General features: G+C 36.7%; 1 protein-coding gene across 1 annotated transcript in view; it reads right to left on the reverse strand.

Moving 5' to 3' along the window:
- Nucleotides 1–19,517, reverse strand: part of SYNJ1 (synaptojanin 1) — a gene marked incomplete at its 5' end in the record, with an annotated part of 50,447 nt that extends 30,930 nt beyond the window's left edge. Inside the window, 10 exons of the mRNA XM_010157507.1 lie at nt 2,906–3,071; nt 6,238–6,390; nt 9,147–9,228; nt 11,242–11,411; nt 12,704–12,800; nt 13,365–13,426; nt 14,186–14,269; nt 16,123–16,348; nt 18,782–19,049; nt 19,431–19,517. Of these exons, the coding sequence (XP_010155809.1) occupies nt 2,906–3,071; nt 6,238–6,390; nt 9,147–9,228; nt 11,242–11,411; nt 12,704–12,800; nt 13,365–13,426; nt 14,186–14,269; nt 16,123–16,348; nt 18,782–19,049; nt 19,431–19,517 (1,395 nt within the window). The remainder of the gene's footprint in view (nt 1–2,905; nt 3,072–6,237; nt 6,391–9,146; nt 9,229–11,241; nt 11,412–12,703; nt 12,801–13,364; nt 13,427–14,185; nt 14,270–16,122; nt 16,349–18,781; nt 19,050–19,430) is intronic.
- Between the last annotated feature and the right edge of the window lie 1,810 nt (nt 19,518–21,327).

Here is a 21,327-nt window from a genome sequence, read left to right on the forward strand (position 1 = left end):
GGCAGACATTGGAAATCACTCCTACAAAGGGAATATTCATTTAAAATTCTTGGTGGGGTATTCTGTGCAGCTGGACTTGATCAAACTATTTTACTACAACATCCAAATTATTGTAAATATGTTTCAATACATTGAACTTGCATCCAGATGAAACCCACAGTGAAATGGTACATCAGGAAGTTAAAAAATTGTTGACATGTATGACTCCTCAAGAGTAGTCAGATAGGCTGATGCGGTCTAGATGGTAACATAAAATAAAATTATAAAATTTTGAAAATAAAGTTGAAAGGCACTATGCTGCTCATATTGCTAACTTACGGTGATAATAACTACAAGTTTTCAGAAGCTTCTTAAATTGATCTTTCACATCATTCTCCTCAATCTGCCTCATCCCTCCACATTATTACTACATACCACTTCATGTTCACACTATTGCTGAATCCTCCAAAGCTAACCTCTCACATTTTAAGCTCAACATCACAGGCATCGGTCAAGACACTACCACAATGTCTCAAAGATTAGGAGTTAACTATAAAATTCCCTTTTCAGGCCTTCCCCTCATCAAGAGTTTTACCTAAATTGATGCGCTAATACTTTCATTTTGCATCACATGCAGCAGAAACTGTATCTCAGTGGTTTTGACTGTACTTTTGCTCCATAAAACGAGTGTCAGCACGTTATTTCAGATCATTCCAGTACAACATTAATCTTTGCTGGGAAACACCATAAAATCAGACCCTCCAGTTCAAGAACACAAGCACATAGGGCCTTCTAATAGCAAATAAGATGAAGTTACAAACTGTACAAATTTATCCTAACCAAAACATTTAGACAAAACAAAAATACAAAAGCTCCCCAATCAGATAAAAGAGCTAATTATTCTATAGCTAAAATAAAGCATTTGCAAAAATAAAGCTCAAAGAATAGGTTGCCTCTTTTCATAAATCACAACCAACCACAACTGCAATGTTTTTCACCCCTTCTATTTTCACTTTTATTAAAGAGTTTTTCATGGATTAAAGGAGTTTGGGGTGCAGAGAATGCCAGATCCAAACATTACTAGGAAAATGTGAGCCCACAACCAAATATTATGCAAACAGGCACCAGAAAAAAGCCAGAGAAGAACAGTAACTGCTCAGATATTTACAGCTTAATATACTATACTATACCTGATTGCAAAGATTGCTCTGAAACTACGGATGCAGTAAAGAAGGAAACAAGAAAAAAATCAGTCAAAAAAAGTTTTGGTTTTTTTTTTTTAATTTTCCATCTGTATGTGAAAGAACATGCTGTAATATACAATTTATCACACATAAATGTTTAGGTAAGGTAAAACACATCTGTCATGCTACAAAATCTAAAATGTTCCATAACGGTATTAACAAATTCTTTTGCTTCATTAGTAATGGATTAGGTATGATGAAGTATCTCTCTAGTTAATTCACCACCTAATAGACAGTGCAAAGACATTATGTTCAGTGAAGCGGGATTCACGTTCCTCAGCTGACAGGAGCTGCAAGTATTAAAAGGACAGCTTGCATTCACAGAGAAAGAGAGAAGAAACAAAAATGACTCTCTATTAATTGAGGTGAGGCCAATTTAGCAGGTTTCAGATGCAGGAAAATTTGCCCTACCACGAAATCCTGTGGTAAATAAATGAGAAGAAAGCAGTCTTTCAGGTCCACATAGGAAATAAATAAATACCCACAAGACAACGACTACAATTGGGCATGCTTTTTTTAATTTGTGACATAGATCTACACTGAAGTTTTGACACGTTTATCCCATTCTAGGTTGGGATGTGTCCAGGAGAAGGGGGGAGGGGAAAGGAAAAATTAAGATTCTTACTAATCCCTCAAAATGGCAATAACTTACCACTTAGGACATTCTTACCTGGGATCTTGGAAAGAAGATTTAAATTTAAGTTTCTTCTTCTTGCCCAAGAATTAGCTCCTGCATCTTTTATATCCCAGAATAATACTCTAAACACAGCCCTACACCTGGCCCACTTGCTATTTCCCTGCTCATCAGACCTGCAGAAGGATGGGACATGACTGCAGTCCTGGGGACCACGTAGGCTACACCTGTTTTGGGACGCAGGAAGCTGTGGTTCAACTCTCTGTTCTGATTAGGTGGACCGCCAGCCTGTAACCACACCTCCCAAATCCCTCACGGCTACTTTGCCTAAGCAGAGCTGCTTCCTGAAATCTCTCTCCAGCTTCGATGTAGAATTTCACCCACAGCCTGACAAGCCTGTGTGGTGCATGCATTGCTGGGAAAGACTTCTCACAGAATAAACCATTTCGCAATGCAAAATCATTCACCAGGAATTTTCTGATAGCTCCTGTTACCTTAAATTTTATTTTGTTACAAAAACCTGTTTTGTTCCTCAGTGCCTAAGAAACACAAAATGAAGATAAATACCAGCATTCTTAGGCTTGAGAAAAGAATAAATGGTCTGTATCTGGTCTAACACCAGGAAGAATTTCTTCACTGGCAGGACAATATTTAGCAACCAATCAAAAAAACCCTAATGTTTTAATAAATCAGATTTTTTCCCCCAAATTCAGCATGTAATTGTCATGATTACGCTTCCTATAAATGGATTTGAACAACTAAACAAACCATATCTAACATGCATCTACTGTAAAGTTATGACAAATATGCTCCACAGATATTTACCCATTATACCACCAGACATCAACAAAATATAAACAGTAAAGAAATCACTGCAGCATGTTAGTTTGGTAATATTAGTAAAGCAGAAGTAACTTGCATGTTTTAATAAGCCAACAGAATATGAAATAGCATTTATACTTTCCAATATTACTTTGAAAACAGACTCCATACAGCTTTCTTACACCAAATAGTTATCAGACAGATTAAAATCCTGAAAGACACGTACCGCGTAAACTGCTGGTGGTTAAGAGAGCCCGTGCTTTATCTGCTAAATCACTATTTAGGGTATTTCCCAATAACAAAACATCAATGGCCTCCTGCTTGGAGCTATCAAAAAAGTTATTTTGAATCGTTCTGGTCACAGAACGAGCACCATCCTTCAGCTTTCCAGCCTGTTAGGGAGGAACACGTATAAAATATTTTATGTTGGACATCGCTCACAAAAACATTGGTAAAATTCAATAACGTATTTGTAAACTGCATTAGTGATTTTAAAATCTAAGGCAATTTCCTTCCTTGAGTGTTAAATAAAGTCTTTTGAGCCTACTGCACTATTTGTGCTTTTTTCTCAAATGCTAAACAACACAGTAATACCTTCAAGGCATATCTAACAACCAAATTACTCCAGTTTAAATTATTTAAATTAAACAAAATACTGTATGGAGGGGAATAATCTTATTTTTCCCTAAACTCTTGGTCTTCAAAAGTTAAATTGGTATAGTGCCATGCTTAGACCATGATACAGGATTTTGGGCTTTTCCCCAAATAGTGAGAGATGAGCAAGCACTTGAGTCCAGATGTCATGATACATGAATATGTATGTATATGCACATATGAGCATATTAGTTCAGAATTCACATTCTGAAATATCCATGTTAAAAAAAGAGATAGCTTCAACTTATTAAGACCCCTTAACTTTTAAAAATAACATGCAAATCTCATGCAGTATCCCAGAGGAAACATACACACTAAACTATAGCTACATACACGAACAGACTGTCGTTGCATGACCTGCACACATATGGCATGGCTGAACAGTGCTCCAAAAGAACAGTGCCCAGCTCCCTGAACTAAACAAGAACCTCCAAGCGATGTACTGCGACTACAGATATTCCCTGTGGGTCAGAAACCTAGGGGATAATGTTATTAACATCATGCAGTCTCATACTTGATTCAAAAAACAGCAGTGTGAATCTGTGTATGACAGCACTGACAATGATTTCACAGGCACAAAGTCATTTTCTTGATTAGAGGGTTTATTGTTTCTAATGCACTTACATGTATTTTGCCTGTGAGGTATGTAAACACATGCTATCACATTTATATGAAATACAGACTGTAATCCATCAGGGATGCTGCATGGTATTATATTATTATAAAAAAATACTCAAAGTTCACAGCTTGCATTTTTCATTAAGGTCTCCCAAATGCACAAGAAAAAAAAGACAAAAGCTTAAGAAAACTACAAAACCAACTCATCATTTAGTCCCATGAGTTGTACTAGACAAGAAGAAAAAACCCTACTCTTTTGTCAGGGATGAACAGTAGTAAATTGGCACCGTGATTTTTGGAAGACAGTGTGGATGAGGTGTTGGGGAGCATACTATTGCAACAAGATTTTAATAGGGTGCTGCTCCCTTTCTGTCAGACAATGTGTAACTTATGACACGATCCAAAAAAAAGAAAACCACACTCACCATTCACATATCAGGCAATTAATTGAAAGGAACCCAGAGAAAGCAAAAGAAAGAGGAGTGGGTAAGCAGTTAGATGTAATGAGTATTATAATACTTTAATAAGAACTGGTTTTCAGTATAGAAATGTACAGTACGACATTTAAGGTTAAAATATTTTTTCTCCTATCCTAAATTTCCGTATTTTTACTTCTAATTCTCTTGGACTTTGAAGAATCGAATTGATGAGCAAGAAACGGAAGCATTGCAAACATCAAACTTTTCATTTGAGAAATGAGAATAAGAATTGCAACTTAAAAACTAAATTTCAAAGAAAATTATCAGAGTACTCAAGATGATATTGAGTCAAGTTTCACTGACAGAATGGCAAGTATTGTAGGTATTGCAAGTATCCTCTTTGAATACATGGACTTTTATGAGGGACACGCTGTTTAGTTTTTGAGATGTGGTACTCATTAAAAGTTGTACCAGGGCAGGGATGCCTGAGACATTGATTGACTATTCTGTATTATTACTAAGAGAGCAGAGTAAATGTATGCACTCTGTGTTTTACAGATGAAAATGGAATTGTAAATACGGTAAATTTATTTTTCAAAGTAAAAAAAATAAATCTTAAGCAGCCAAATGAATGGCAGAAAAGTATTAATTTAGGAAAAGAAACAAGTAAGGCTGAATAAGAAAGTCAGGAGAAGGGGAAACACCCCATAAAATACTTACTGTAGTTTTCCTGATGGTCTGGGTAACATTTTTGTAAGAAAATAAAACTAAACATCTTTAACCAAATTCCATTCTATACTAAAACACAAACAATTCACAAGTGAAAAATTCTTGCATGCACCAATTAAGGGCAGAATAAGGACCAAGTCTATTTTACTTATGTTATTTTTATGTAGCTTACTGTGATGCCCTGTACATGTGCAGAGAAGGACCCTGATCAGGTTTGAATGAGTATGTGATGGAAAACCAAACCAGCTGACTGTGCGTACATAGTATACAATATTGAATGACAAGCAGTGCATTCTTGAATAGAAAGAACAGTATGAAAAGAAATTTTTGAAGGAACTAACAGCAAAATTTGCTATGATTCGACATTTGTTTGTCTTGACAGGTATCATAGAATCATAGAATGGTTAGGGTTGGAAGGGACCTTAAAGAGAAAATTATGGAAACAAAAAAAAGGCAACACTGTTAGAAGAAAAATAAAAGACAGCATTAGAAAATCTGAACAAGCCAGGCATCAACAGAGACAAAACAAGTGGAAGAGAAACAGTGTTACCCTGTCATGTAGTACAGAATTGTTATCACAACATTAAAAAACAAAGTAGAAACAAAATTTGGGGCTTTTTTCAATAACTGCAAAACTAAAAAAAAAAAAATAGCTGGGGGAACATGCAAACAAAACCCGCTAAGCTGCAACCTGTTAAATTTTAACACTGTGAACACACACTAAAAGCATGAACAACAATGTCCAGTGATACACACTTTAAAAGAAAGGAGGTATAGTGAATAAAACTGAGACAGTAGGAGGGAGAGGTACTGAGATAAAAATGCAAATATTCAGCGAAACTAAAGCTGATTTGAATATTCATTTTCTGAACTATGACATAAAGAAAAAGTTTTGAGCCTCATCCTTTCCTACAGAATGGTATTACCTGGGAGGCATGGATATGGCTGAGAAAGGATGTACTGAAACTAGATCTGGTTTTCAACATAACCAACCTTTTGATTTAATTCAAAAGAACATTAATTAAACAAATAAACATTTTAAAAAAGAAAATCTTACAGTTGTTATATTAATGACAGATTTTTTTTTTTTAAGCCCATACTGAATACTGCTAGAATATTTAATTAAATTGTACTTTACCTTAGCTTTTCCTTCAAGGGCACCAGTTCCAGCATAAATTTTACTGACAGAATCACCATTCACAGACCACATGGATCGGAAAACTTCCTGAAAGCGAGTAACCAACTGAGGCTTCTCAGCTAATCCTAATACCTCCAGTTGTTTTGTTAGCATCTGCAACAGTTGAAGACAACATTTGCAAAAGAAAAATCTTTAAATGTCTTCATTAAAAGGTACATCCTATTTTTTCAGCACCAAAAAAATCTCTGGTTTATATGTATTATTCTGAACAGGCTGACACCGTGTCATGTTTGAAAGGCTGCACTGTACATGTAACTTCAGCATCAACATTTAATTTTCTTTTAAAGGTATGTAGTAATATAGGAAAATAATTATGTAGTTGATGTGAAAATATTTTCATCTAAAAATTCACCAGTTACAAGGTAAGCTATTTTTGGTTCTGAAGTCTTTCCACTTACATAATTTAGAACAATTCATGTTCTTCCCAAGAAAGTGTAATACCAAACACACTGACCCCCATTATCAAATGCAACAGAGCTCTGTAATCAGTGAAAGACTAATGGCTTCTGTCACTGTTTTCATGCGTAACACACTGCAATCTTTACCCTAACAATCAATATACCTGAATCAATTTACATGATGCACAGTCTACATTAAATGCACTTCACCTTCATACCTATAATACATATAAATGTATTATTTTACATCTACATACATTACTAAAATGTAGCACTATGCTCATTGACGTAGAACGGGACAGTGTACCTTCTTTGAAATCCTGGTTTATGGAAGCATGATTATTTTTTAAAAGTCAAGTAAGAATCTAGTGCTTCTGGCTACCAACATAATACTGAATACCAAAAATTAAAAATAAGTAAAAAAGTTATATTCAACAGCTTTTAAAAAATCTTAAAAACCTTGAGGTGTCCAACGGCAAGGAGGAAGAGTATAAAATGAACATAAAATGACATAAGGCAAAACTATGAAGGTTGGGTGGGAACTAATAAGTTACAAAAGGAAACTTACAGACAAAATTAAGCAGAAATAAACAAAAAAAGAAGCTTCAAAAATTGGGTGCTTCATCTTGTAATTTTAAGTGGTCATCCAGAGCTTAGTACTTGCTATACTAAGTATTTATCCAGTTAAAAAAGTAAGAATTTAAAGACCTCAGAATTTTTAAATTAAGCAAGCAGCTCACGAGGATTTACCATTTTCCTTCTAATTAGTTTTATACTTTTAGCTCTCATATTTTAGCTGAAATTATCATTTAGCTCTCACCAAGGCAATTTGGCACACCTGGTCTAAAAAAAACAGATGATATTTAATCCAGTTCTTAAAAGGATAAGACAATCAATCAAAAAAAGAGCTGCGAAGCTGTTTGCAATGTAAGTACTATAGACATGAAGAACGTATACAAATTTGTTCTCATGCCATAAAAAACTACTGTACTAACAGTAAAATACAAGAGCCAGTGTTCCTCCTAGTTCATTTAAGATAACCTAATTGCTTACTTGAAGCTTGCATTTCTATCTACATAGAAACTGTTAAACTCCAGCAAACAGATTTAGGATCAGGGAAGACTTTAAGGTAATCATTTGTTTCTCCCATTGCAAAGTTGATTCAGGATGGACAGCTATACACACTACATAATGCAATACAGTGCTGGAGAGTTGCAAAACATGCCGCTCCTCTTTTCAACACACAGTGATCTGAAGAATAAAAATTCTAAATTCCCCTAGAATTCGTAAAATCAGCAGGTACTAGGAGATGTGTTCATTTTTCTTCACTTTAGTAATCAAAACGTGTGATCCCCTATGGTACACAGCTGAAACAATGGAGAAAAAAGGCATTAGATCTCTCAAAACATGTTATCTGCTACAGTATGTACTGATGTCTAATGTTAAGAGAAAAGTTTTCAGAGTATTTGCATGAGTCTGACTAAAACACCAATGAACTGTCAACAGTGTTCACTTGGTAAGCGCAGCAGCAATGGTCTGGAACATGGTCTGCATGTTCCAGAATCAGAAATGTTTGTTCTACAGCCAATGGATGTTGCAGTTCTCTCAGAAATTCTTCCTATAGACTCTAAAACAAGAGCATCTTGATTAAATAAAATTCAGAAAACAAAAGAATAATCCCTTTTACTTAGTTTGATGTTACAGCTGCCATAATTTTTCGTTTTTAAACATGCTAAGGATTTTATCTTTAGGAGTCAAACTTAGTTTATTAAGATACATGGAGCTGTCAAAAGTTTTTCAGAGCTATTCTTTTAGCCCAATCACTACTATTTTACTCCATCAATTCCTATCCGGTTTGTGTGTTCACGCTCTCCTGTGTAAACCTGCAGGCCAGAAGCTTTGCTGGAACTCCAGGCCAATATGGCGAAGCACAACCCTGCAGGAGGACTGAGTCTCACAGTTAATTTCCAACTACTCAATCTGAGCGTGGCCAAAGCTTCAGCTGTGATATCGTCCCATGAAGAATTCACAGCACAGTGCTGTGAAAATATGAATGCAGTGCACTGGCAGATGCTAAGAACTGTAACCCTGTATGCTGAAGAACTTTAATAGAGCAACTGTGAATGCAAGTGGTTTTGTGAGTGCTTAAACCACTACTACCTCTTCTAGAATTCCAAGCCAGAACCTTAACAGACCTAAGAAACTTGACACTTATAAAAAGAATGAACATTTTTCATAATGCTGCATGACTACTGTTTAATTACAACTACTCTTTCTGTAACTACTAAAACCTGGTTGCCCCAGAACAAGGAAAATATCACGCTATAAATCAAACTGCCACCTACGAAACATTTAAATTCATCTTTCATAGGGAAGGTAATGCTACTTTGCCAGCCTAAGTGCTACAGAAGCATCAGGAGCCGCTGTGTATCTGGACACTGTTTTTCCTACCTCTAAGCCAAAGAAAGCTTGCACGCTGTTTGTTCTATCCAGACAGTCCAAGCAGTTTGTTCTGACAGTACCGCTTTGACATCTGTGCCAAGGACAACGAGAGACAGAGAGAGAAAAAACAACTGAAATAACTCATTTAACACACATATCACCAACAAAGGCAGGGACATCAAGATCTGAACCAGAATAGTAAATCAGGGTATTGTCAGTGGAAACGTTACTGTCATCACAAGTGTGTTTATCAATGCGTCAGCAACAGAGGGTTAGTGCCAGTAACAGCAGTGAATTTTGCAGCAGTGTTCACCATAAAAAACTAATTTATTTTCTTCAAATAACGTGAGTCTTCCTTCTTCAGTTTTTCTCGATTCTCTTTGCTTGCTCGCTTGAAGTGTTATGCAGGATTAAAATTTCTTTTCAAACAATCCAACTAACACATTTTCCAAGAATCTCAGAGGAAATGATAACTCTTAGTTCAAACAAAAATGAAAAAAACCCCAGTTCTTGGATTTGTTTAACTAAGCTAAAAGTAACAAGAATTTGTGACAAAACTAAAGCAAATTTCAACCCCTCATTATTTTCTCTTTCCTTCTCAAATAAAAAAAGCCTCTCCCCCTTAGTTTGACAGATGCTTGAGGCTCTTAGGCAACCTGAACTGCTCTGCTTTCTTTGAGAGGAGCCCATGAACTCATGTCACAAAGCTCTCAGAAGGATCCTATTAGGCAACATACATGTTCTTCTTGCCTGGCTAAGAGTACAAAACTCTGATGGGTCTGCTAGCGATACACAATTACGCCTTACTTTCATCATGCCCACCGCACACTTTGTCCAATCAGGCTCCAACACATTTACTGGGAGATCGAACCATGCATTGTAGAAAGTTTTGAGGAACTTTCCCCAAGATTTTTTTTTCATTACTATCTCTGTATTTGATTGGAAGTGCAAAGCAATGCACTATCGATGTTAGAAGAAAAACCCCTGACATTCTCCAAAGGAGATGGCCTACAAACGTAGAAAAAAGGTCACTAAATCTTTTATTAACACAAATCTTCGAACTACCACAAGCCACAGCCTCCTTTGCTTTCGTTGTGTTGTCAGCCTGCTTTATGGGTGACAATATTACTTGAATCTCCATGAAGACCAAAGGGTGTTCTCCCAACACAAAGTGCCACACCACTTTTAAAGCTCTTCAGAGAAGGATCAGTGATGTTTTGAGCTGGAGATAGGACCTAAGCACCCTCCCACTAAATCTAATCTTACTCACGTCTGCTAAAACCTGCCCCTGGGGGATTTAATCCCACATCCATGTTAGAGCACAGTGGTACTGGAACCTTCCCTCTCACTCCACTAGAAGATGAAACCCTACTGCACAGGGCATAATCCCCACACTCAACAATTCTTTCTCATGGAGAACTTCACTCAGCAGTTCCCTGGTATTAATTAAAAGGAGGAAGGGTGTAGAAGTGAAAGAGCAGGAAAGTTGCCTGTGTCTACCCCTGCTTCCCTTTTCCTGCTGATTGCTCTAGAAAGAGGGGTGGAGAAATAGGGACAGAAGTACAAGTACAGCAGGACTGGAAATTACCGAGCAGGGCACAAAACATGCATCCCATTCATACTTTGTGGAAAACTGAATCTCTCCAATGAAGGATCCAGGTGCAAAGAGATTTAGAAAAAGACTGCACTAAACATCAGCATTTACAAGAAAAAGAAAATGGTGTGCTCCATTGCTGAGGAAAAGACAAATAACATAATACAAGAAGATGGAATAATATTTATCCTTTAATCCTATGTGGGTGCACCCAAGAAAAAGGACAACGGCCCATTTTCATCAAAATTAACAGGTCATGGGCCTGAAATTAAGTCATGTCCCATCAAAGTCTCAGAGTAAATTTCCATTAAGATTATTAGAGCACATTCAGAATGAGACAAAATTTTAATAAAGTAAAACAAGCGATGCATATTTCAGTTGTTGAGCATCATCTTGGGAACAATACAACCACAACAGAGGTTACATTTTTTATATTCTTCCTAAGGGTTAAAAAGCTTTCCAGAACAATAATTTAACTTAAAGAAATTTACAGAAGTTATACACACTAACCTTTTAACTTCCTTTCCATCAAAATAAAAAAATCCACACTCTAAGAATTTCTGGACTTGAGGTTTAAGCACACCGTGTAGTTTTTCTGCTTTTCCACCTTTAACCATTTGATGATAGTCGAAGTTCACCATTTTGATATCAGCTGAATGTTCAGATGCTTTCAAATGGCTCTGATGTTGTAAAAAGCAAAGAAAACAGTATAAATATACCAATATCTGAACATACAGCAGTAGTATAAGCTAAATAAAAGGCTACAAATATTTTTAGAACTGTTCTATTAGACATCTTGTTTACTACACGCTTTCTCTTAAGTAAAATGAAAACCATTTTTGGCATTATTGTTCAACAAATTACTCAGAACTGATCAATATTTTGCCTGTGTTTTTTTTTCTTGTCACAATCAAAGTCAGTTGTTTTCCTTATTATACAAGGGGTCACCAAGACAGTCTACAGCCTCTTCACTTTTAAAATGCTTCGATTTGTGAAGAGCTGTTTCAAGTGGAAACGTCTTTCACTAACAGTCACCATTTCAGACATACCTGGCAGCAACAGGGACTGAGTAAACACTCCTTAAACTACTATTGAAAAGAACAGACAAATTATTCAGCTTATTGCGAAGGGTGGCTCGAGCAAAACTTCTCTGAATACTGCCTTTAAAAAAGTCCTGAAATGCTCACACACCCGTTGTTGGCAAAGCTATATGATCTGCACTGGGCACTGACGTGCATCTAGGAACACTAATGCCTCCTGCCAGGATAGCTGGATACAGATAAGACACTCATGAATAGCCTAGGATATCCAACAATTATAATACAAAGGGAAAAGGAAAAAAGGGAATAACAGATGGCTATTGGCATGTTCTCTGGCTTCAGACAGAACTTCTTAAATTGTCAGTATTTGTGGACTACAATGTGACAGTTATTTTTAACCTAAGTAGTGGGGTTTCATGAAAATGACCACTTATAGTTAACATTTTCTGAACAAGCATTTTATTTAATCATAAAGCAGCTTTTATGCTTAAACTGATACATTGTGTTTAAAAAAAAAAAAATATTAGGGAATATATTCAGGGATTCCAAAGTATTTTTTTTTAAATCCCAATACTAAATACCACAAAGTATCACTTCATTATCCACCGATTTTATAGTGCAAAAAAGGTTTAATTTTTAAGTAAGCCACAAATAAGAACAGAATATGAAAATAACTGAAAATCCCTCAACATTATTTATATTGCTGTCATAATTTTTCAGTAAAGTAACCAAACCCTAATTATATACAGAGCTTTTAAAAAATCAGTTTCACTTTACGTATCTTTAGCAGGGACAAATACAATATTAACCACAAGTGGTAGTTGCTTCAGAGCACAGCATACCCGTTTCATTTTTTGAAGGCTGTATAAAAAGCTTCATCACAAACAGGCAAACTCACAGGATACACACTGTGAAAGAACTGCCACACTCACCTGAAAAGCTTTGCTGAGCATGTGCTCCCCTTCTTTCGCCCCAAGTAAATTTACAATAATTTGCTTGCCATATAAATTCTTAAGAGTTTGGAAATGCCTGTTAACAGAAAAAAAATTCCACTCTCATCTTCAGGCATGCAGAAAATTAACAAGAACGCCTGCAACACCAACTGAGATGCTGCAGAACTGCCACAAGCCTTTTATTATGTCATATCCAAACAAATCAATGACACAATAGCATACAACCATTGACTGCTACTTGACTAGGAAAATAGCACCAATTAAGCAACATAACTTAGTTAAAACCATAAGGCTGGGAAGTTGACGTGTCATGGCAGGAATACTAAAAATATGAATTTTACTTCTATACAGCAGCTGACAAATATAAATTCTTCAGTGCAAACATGGTATACTTTTTGTTTTCAATTTAACAAAAAATATTTCACTATTTCAAATTTTCTTCAAAAACTTTCCAGCAAAGCACTCAAAGCAAGCAATCCTGTACAAGTTTGAAAAAGCTGCCCAGGCAGTTTACTGCTCTGCTGAATCACACATTTGTACAGACAAAGCCTCCTGGCTGGAAGAACATATCCCATCCCTTTGGTGCATCACTTAGCAGAGGCTTGTAGTGCACAAAGAAAAATGTAAGACATTCATTCACCTGTCAAAAGCTGGTGCATTTGCCTCAAAACCCCTCGACATTCTGACACGATGAGATCCCACCTATGACATGAAGATTACATTAAATTATTTGTCTTTACACATTCAGCTTCTCTTTTGATCCTAAATATGGCCTAAAAATTCATTTCACTTGCTAAATGAAATGTGCTTCATTACAAAATGTATTCTGCTTGCTATGGTATGCATTCCTTTTATAGGCTTTTCTTAAATTCCTCTTCTTTTAAAAAAGACTTTTTAAATTTAATAAACCTAGTCATGTCATCTAATTACTTCTTGTTTTGAGTAAAAGGCATGTAAATGTTTCAGTAGTTCTATTGTAAAATGCTTGTAAGTCTAGTTAAAAGAACCTAGAGTCACTGTGAGGCATGAACTTTTTTTCATCTTCCCTGTAAAATTGTATCACAGTAGTAGTTGCTGACACAATCCCCCTTTCAAGAACTGGGATAAAATTACACTAGAGTAAGTCACGTCATACAGACTTCTTGAAAATACTTATCCTCAAGAACAAATCAGAAAAAAAGTCTCTTTGGGTGCCCTTAGATTACTTACTTTAAAATAGCAATTTAAATTAAAACAGAAAAAATTAGAACTTCAAAGAGAAAACAGGTAAAAAGCAATGGACATTCAAACCTTATGCAAAACAGCACCCAGAGACACAAGGGTAGCAGGCTTGGTGAATTAAACAATAGCACCAACTCATCCTGACAGGTAACTGTGCAGAAGAGCCTAAACGCTACAGGATGATGTTTAAAAGGACATGAATAAGTATTATCTGCATAATTAAATCTAGCTCCTGCTTACCTGCAGGCCTGGCTGTTCCCAAAATAATGGAACAGATCCTCGAATCTGTATGAAAGATGACACACAGTCATCTAAAAATATCACCTGTGAAGAAAAAAAAGGCATAGTATTAATAGGTATTACAGAGTGTAAGGTTTTCAGTTTCTTAGCCTTAGCTAAACATAGAGTAAATAAAATACATTTATGTACCACATATTCCACACTACGAGCTAAAATATTCACTGTGTTCCCTAGACTTTTCTCCTATCCCCTCTGAACAATTCATAAATGAAGTTCTGGCACTCTCATGCTTCCTTGCAGAACCATGATTCACAGCACCTAAGAAAATACATCAAGCTTTAATTACTTAGTTTTAGTTGGGAGAGAGTTAATTTTCTTCACAGTAGCTTGTATGAGGCTAAGTTCTGGATTTATGCTGAGAATAATACTGATGACACACCAGTATTTTCAGTTGTTGCTAAGGAATGTTATACCAAGCCAAAAACTTCTTTAGTTTCTGATACTGTCCCTGTGTTCCCATCATCTTCTCTAGAAGAAGCTGGGAGGGGACACAGCCTGGACAGCTGATCCGAACTAACCAAATGGACATTTCAGGCCATCAAACATCATGCTCAGTATATAAGTGGGGTGAGTTAGCTGGGAGGGAAAAATCACTGCTCGGGAACTGTCTGAGCATTGGTCAGCCGGTGGGGGGCAGATGGATCATTGTGTTTTCCTGCCCTTTTTCCTTTTTTTTTTCCCCTTTTCAACTGCATATTATTAGCATTATTAGTAGTAATAGTATTTTTGTTACATAGTAGTACAGTTATTTTATTTCACTTACTTTCAATTATTAAACTTTTCTTATCTCAACCCACAAGTTCTCTTATCTTTTTCCTCTGATTCTCTCCCCATCCTACTGGGGGAAAAGGGGGAGGTGAATGAGCGGCTATGTGGTATTTGGTTACTTAGAGGAGCTAAACCATGACAGTCCTGAATGACTTCTGTGCTAAGAGTAACTTGTTTTAAAAACTTGGTAAGACCTGCCTGTAGGAACAGTTAAAACATACACCAATGCACAGAAAATAACAAAGCAACCTACTCAGAACACCCACACAGATTTTTGTGTGCCAAAATACAATGGTCTATTAAGTATACAGGAAGGAAACTTTGCGTGGAATGACATGTCGCAGTGATCTAGTGACATTAGCCTGCCAGCAAACTTGGACAGGAGAAACTGTAACAGCGTTCCGACTCAACTCTTGAAACTGGATGTGTACAAGCAGAGCCCTTCCTGGATATCATCCTGAAGTCACCTAGGCTTTACAAAAAGCCAGTGAGGCAACCAAAGGTATCTACTCACTTGAATACAGTTGCAGGAACAACATCTTGGAAAATAGGTTAAGCAGTGAGCAAAGAAAGGTCAGCAAAGAATGATATAATAGGTCCTTGCATTTCTGTATAGTAAGGGCAAAGATACGCAATCAAATGCAGCAGAATTGCAGTGGCCTTAGAAACTACCTTCCACAGGAGTTGTGTTAAGTCACCATAGGAATGCTTTTACCTTTCCTGAACCATAAAGTATTTGCCAAAAATCTCTTTTGCTTGTTACTGAAGTCTTTCACTTTATTATTAGCTCAGGCCAAAAGAAGTACACACACCTCTACAGCTCCTGAGGCTAGAAGGAAGTACAGCCGCCTACAACAGTTCAGCTGATCGACAACAGTTTCTTAAGCTCTTGAAACTCAGACCCATCCATGTCCTTACCCTAAGCTACACTAAGAACCAAGATCATCAAATTATGTAACCTACTTAGATCCCTTATTTAGCAGCAAAGGAACTATTCCAATATCTGTTGGTTACAGACTTCAGTTGTGCTGATTTAGGACAAAAAAACCATCCACACATGCTTATCTCAAGTACATCAGCCAAGCAATGTGCACTGTAGTGTAACATACCTGCTCCGTTTCAACAAAATTAGCAACATGACCATCATCATTTGTTCCCCGGACATTAAATCTGGTGCCAGCCCGTTCACAGCTTAGTCGTGAAATGAGACAAGCCTTTGCCTGCTTGTGAGCAGCATAAATTGTCCTTATCTCCACTCCTCCACACATGAGACGTAACAACCAGTCATCACAGTTCACACCATAGTGCTTCAGATGTAAATGCAGTGACTGGTTCCTATCAGAGGAAAAAAAACCAAAAAACAAACACACCAAATAAAATAACTGGAAAGAAATAAAATACAGCTCAAATTGTTAAGCCAGCAACTAGCTTCTTATGTTTTATGCCCATGACTACAAATAAGAAAAGGAAAATATGCATGTTATAGTTTTATAATATAACTCTTACTCAAACATACTTGAAATAGCAAAGTTCACAAGAGATCAGCTTAAACATTTGCACAATAAGAATATGGGGTGAAGCCATGAATTTCCATGACCTTAAAAAATAACCCTTGAAGCCCCTGCTCTTCACCCAGAAAAAAACAACACACCAAGCTTGTTTATATTTCTCCACTCAGCCTTGCTTTAAGAAGCCAAAGATTACAGACTCTGGGAAAAGCAAGCTAGAATTCCATTTACAAGGTTACTTTTTGTGATGGGTAGAGCACCACTCAATTTCACAACATCACCAAATAAAGCTAGGAAAAAATTCTTGTCAACATACATTGATTATTTCTTTTATACATCACCATAGCCCATCACTTGCCCAGACAAGCTTCCGGGAACACATTCATAGCCAACCGACTTTCAAATTCCTGGAAATATCAACTTCAGGTTTAAGTGTTGGTACATTATACAATGCATATACCAGTCTCTAATACCAATTACTGCTCAAATGAAAGAAAGATCCACAGATGGTATATACCTGTGCATTAAGTAGTACCAATCAACACTCCAGTAAGAAAGACAGACTAAAGTTTGGGGTTTGTGAGCTTTTTCGTTACACCTCACTCTAGTGGGGCTTGGCTTTTGAAATTTTTTTGGAAACATTCACTTGTATAAAAAAAGGAAGTAAAGTTTTCTGTACAGCAAAGAAAAACAAACTCTAATAAGACATCTGGTTTTGTCACCACCCAGAAAATTCTACCATAGTTGCAAATAACATACTTGGTATAAAGGTTGAAGCGATTCACTTTAATTTTAGCCTTTTCATTCTAAACTTCCAATGAAAAAAAAATAAATCTGCAACTTATCAAACACCCCAGTTCAATCATTGATGAAGATTCAAATCCCATGAATCAAGTATGCATTCTCTTTTGAGCAAAGTATACTGATGCGTTACAACAGGAGACTGAGAAAGCAAACAATATTCTTTCCCTGGGCAATCTGAGACTGGAACTTTTGGACAGAAAAAGCCCAAGAGAGCTTACTGAAGTGCATAAGCAGAATACTTTCTGTTACTAACTTTCAGTGTTTACATTTCTAGATCTTGGAATCTGGGACATTCCATCTACCTTCTGCGAGGACTGATTCTTACTGGAAAAAAAAGCCAGGTAACTTAAGAAGTTTTAGAACAGGGGTCAAAATCAGCCAAGCATATTTGGACAGGGTCAACAGGCATCAGCACTTCTCAAACCTTGGAATACTGACAGCCAACAACAGACAGCCCAGTCTTTTTCCAGATGTAGAGAGGCACACAGCTAGGTTCCTGTAACTCCTGTAAACCTACATCAAGGTAGAGGTGTTTGCGAAGACTAGAGCTTATTGTCTGTCTTAATGTGCATATTTTGTCTTACACAACAATCTGATCATATTCCTCTGCCAAAAACAGTGGCAAAGAGTAGAGTAGCACTTGCACACACGCCAGAGCTGGTTTGGTGTCTTGTACGTGGGACAGAAGCGAGGGGAAGTTGTAGCTTTTCATCTGTTCTAACAGCATGTTGCCAAATCTTCGAGACCTTTCCAACCTTCATGGACACATACCCCATTTATAAAAAGGCTGAACATACGTGAGCAGAATTTCTCACATGACAGTATGCATCACTGGCATTATTTGAGCTGTTTACTGGCAGATACAGCAGTATTCCTTTTGCCAAGAATTCTCTGTGTGAAAACCTATAATTAAAAAATATTCTGTAAAAAGATCATGAGTTCAGCAGCCAAGCACTGTAGCACAGCCTACCTGCTCTGCTTCAACAAAATCAGCAACGTCACAACTATCAGTGTAATAAAACTTTTAAAGCCCTTGCATATGTTGGAAACCCACTGGGAAGCTATATATACACACACACCACACCATTTTAGAATCCAGAATGTTCAAAAGGTTAAAATTTTCTTTAAAGCTCCATTACCACACTCATTTTAAAAAGCTGACACACTTGATGAAGAATTAAGCTGAAACACAACGTCATGACAACTGTTCAGATCGAAGTACAGTATCAGAAACAGTGAAAATCTGTGTCCTCCAATTAAGACTCCAAGTGGCCATGGAAACATTGTATCATTAATGACATGTCCTTAAGAGTTAAAATAATGTTATCCTATCTGATCAACATTTGTGGGACAAAGGTATACATTTAAAAGTTGGTAAAGGCAAGGATAAAAACTTGCCACAAGGTTAGCTTGCCCAGGCATGCATTATTCCTTATAAAAGGCATCGTGAACTCACCAGAAAAACCTATTATCAGTGGTGTGTTCCTGCATGCTGCGGTGAGCATTGAGACTAAGGTCTAAACTGACACCAGTTGCAGACCATGCAAAATAAAAGTTTCCTGAGTTCAGAACTTTGCGCACTTCTGAAATCCGATCCTCATCTGCTGAATCCATTCGCAGCGATACAAACTCTGTGGAAGTAACTCGAAAAACTTCAGAGTCTTGAATCTTTCCCACAGACATGCATCCTGTTACTAGAACCAGATAATGTAACAATGTGTCTCCTGCAAAAGAATTAAAAACACAAGTAACAGAACAAACCTTAGTGGAATGTGACATTGATGTATTTATATGCCTAAATGCACACAATCTGACCCCAGCTTGCCTGAAAAAAGGCACAAAAAGAACAAGCATCTCCGTAACTCAGTCTCAAGTTCTACAGAAGAAAAGGAAACACAAACTATGCTGCAAATAACAGGGATTGTGAAAACAGAAATTATTTTTGTCTACTCCCTCACTGCTGGAAGTGCTCCAAACTTGCAAGTCACTCTACAAAATAAGAAAAAAAGAGCCTAGTTCCTATTGCAAAGATCCGGTGCTTTTTACAGGAGCAGCACAATTTTCTTTCCCAAATGAAAAATTAAGGTTTTACATATTCCACTCACCAAGGTTTAATCTTAATACACCCAAGAGCCCATATGCATCCATTACTTTGGAGTAGGTATTCTTGATTGTCTCTTTTTCTGCAGAAGCTATGGAAAGAAAACATCAGATTTTATGACCATGGACTGTGGCAGGGGGAATAAGTCCACTCAGCTCAAAATCCAAGAGATTACAAAAGCAGGTCTTACATGAAACTTCTGGAAAGAAATCAAAATGTATGAGCATATGGCATTTTATAATGGAAAATGAGTATTCCATTTTATGACAAAATATGGTAGCGCAATGTTTGTAGGCAACAAAAAAAGGACTTGCAAAAACTCAAAATGATATTAAAGGCAAACACTGACATTTTTAACATCATCATCTCCTAATATAAGAAGCATCTAAAGCACAGACAAATTAGTTCCATCGGACATTTAGTAGCACTAAATACTGCTTTTTCCCATGAAAAAAAAATCCATTTTCTCTAAGAATAAAACCGTGATGTGGCAGTATTATTTCCAGATAAGTAAACAACATTATCACAAGTGCATTTTAACTAGCTTTAGATATACTCAAAGCAAATCAAGACTCTTGTAGGTCCACAAGATAATGGTATTTAAATACCATGTCTCAGATTAGGAAAACACAATTTTCTTGGCCTTTTATGAAACCAAATAAATTTAATATATTAGAAAAAATTAAAGTGTATCTACTATTACTGACCTTGGCGTTAATGTTAGTGCACACTTTAAACTTTAATTAGCACTTGAAAAACCAGGCCCACAAGCCTGACTGCAGAGCAGAAACCTGATCCCACCTGTCCTGAGCTGTTGCTCATGACTGAGACTGCAATTGAAGCGCAAAGACCAACAATTCCAGCTGTGCCACTGGACCCACAGGGATCGAGATTTCAGGGTCACCAGAGATCAGCACCTTCTCCCTCCTCAAAAATGATCTGCTAATTAATTTTCACTTTGACACAAAGAAAATGAGATTTTGACATAAAGAAAAGCATAAACGAAAACACCTATTGCCTTGTCAGTTGCTGTGCTCTCTCACATCAGCTGTACTTTCTTCAGAATTGCTGTTGTGAATCTTTCTAATGAGCATCCCCTAAGCTTAGCCTAGCCCTGCCTGTGCACAAGCCTATCCCTTCTGTTCAAACATCTGCTGGCTCTATTATTAAAGCAGACCAGAAATTCCACTATAGATGAAACAATTATTTAACCTCAGCCTGAAATCTAAGATCATTCAATGTTTTATTAAGTGCATTTAAAAAAAAAACAACCTTAACTATTTGCACTGATATGCTGTATTCCTGTACTGTAGATGCTAAAGATGAGAGTGCTGTAGTGGCACGTTTACTTCCAAAGTCCTCACCCATAATAAATGTTAACAATCGCAGCCAACCTAAACACACTGTTTACAGACAGTGATTGTGTCAGCATCGTCAAAACATGTTTTGCTAAACCAGATCACCATCAAGATGGAAAGAGCAACTTCTCAACTTCAAGACCTGGTTCTTTCAATCCATTTTTCCAGCAAGCATTTAATGATGTCAACATACTCTTCTACAGTAACTAGAAAACTGCCACATTGTTCTTTCACATTTCAAATTATTAATGAAAGATGAGGTTTAGTTTCCAACTTTTTGCAGGATTTTTCTTAAAGGCACCTGCCGGATTTAATGACATTTCAGAACAGCAGCTTTTCTGTCTTCTATGGATTAATTCTCTTTTTCCATTGCACAGAATGCCCGTTATCCTTGCTAAGCCTTAATAAATAAATGCCCAAAGTAAATTAAGTAACATGAGCTTTGCAAATTCAGATCAACAAAAAAAGGCCACTGCTAATAAAGCAGCCAAGAGCTGCAAAAAACAAACAAAAAAAAGGCAACAGAATCACAGAATGGTTTGG

The sequence above is a fragment of the Eurypyga helias genome, unplaced genomic scaffold (assembly GCF_000690775.1).
Source record: "Eurypyga helias isolate BGI_N326 unplaced genomic scaffold, ASM69077v1 scaffold14638, whole genome shotgun sequence".
Taxonomy (NCBI): domain Eukaryota; kingdom Metazoa; phylum Chordata; class Aves; order Eurypygiformes; family Eurypygidae; genus Eurypyga; species Eurypyga helias.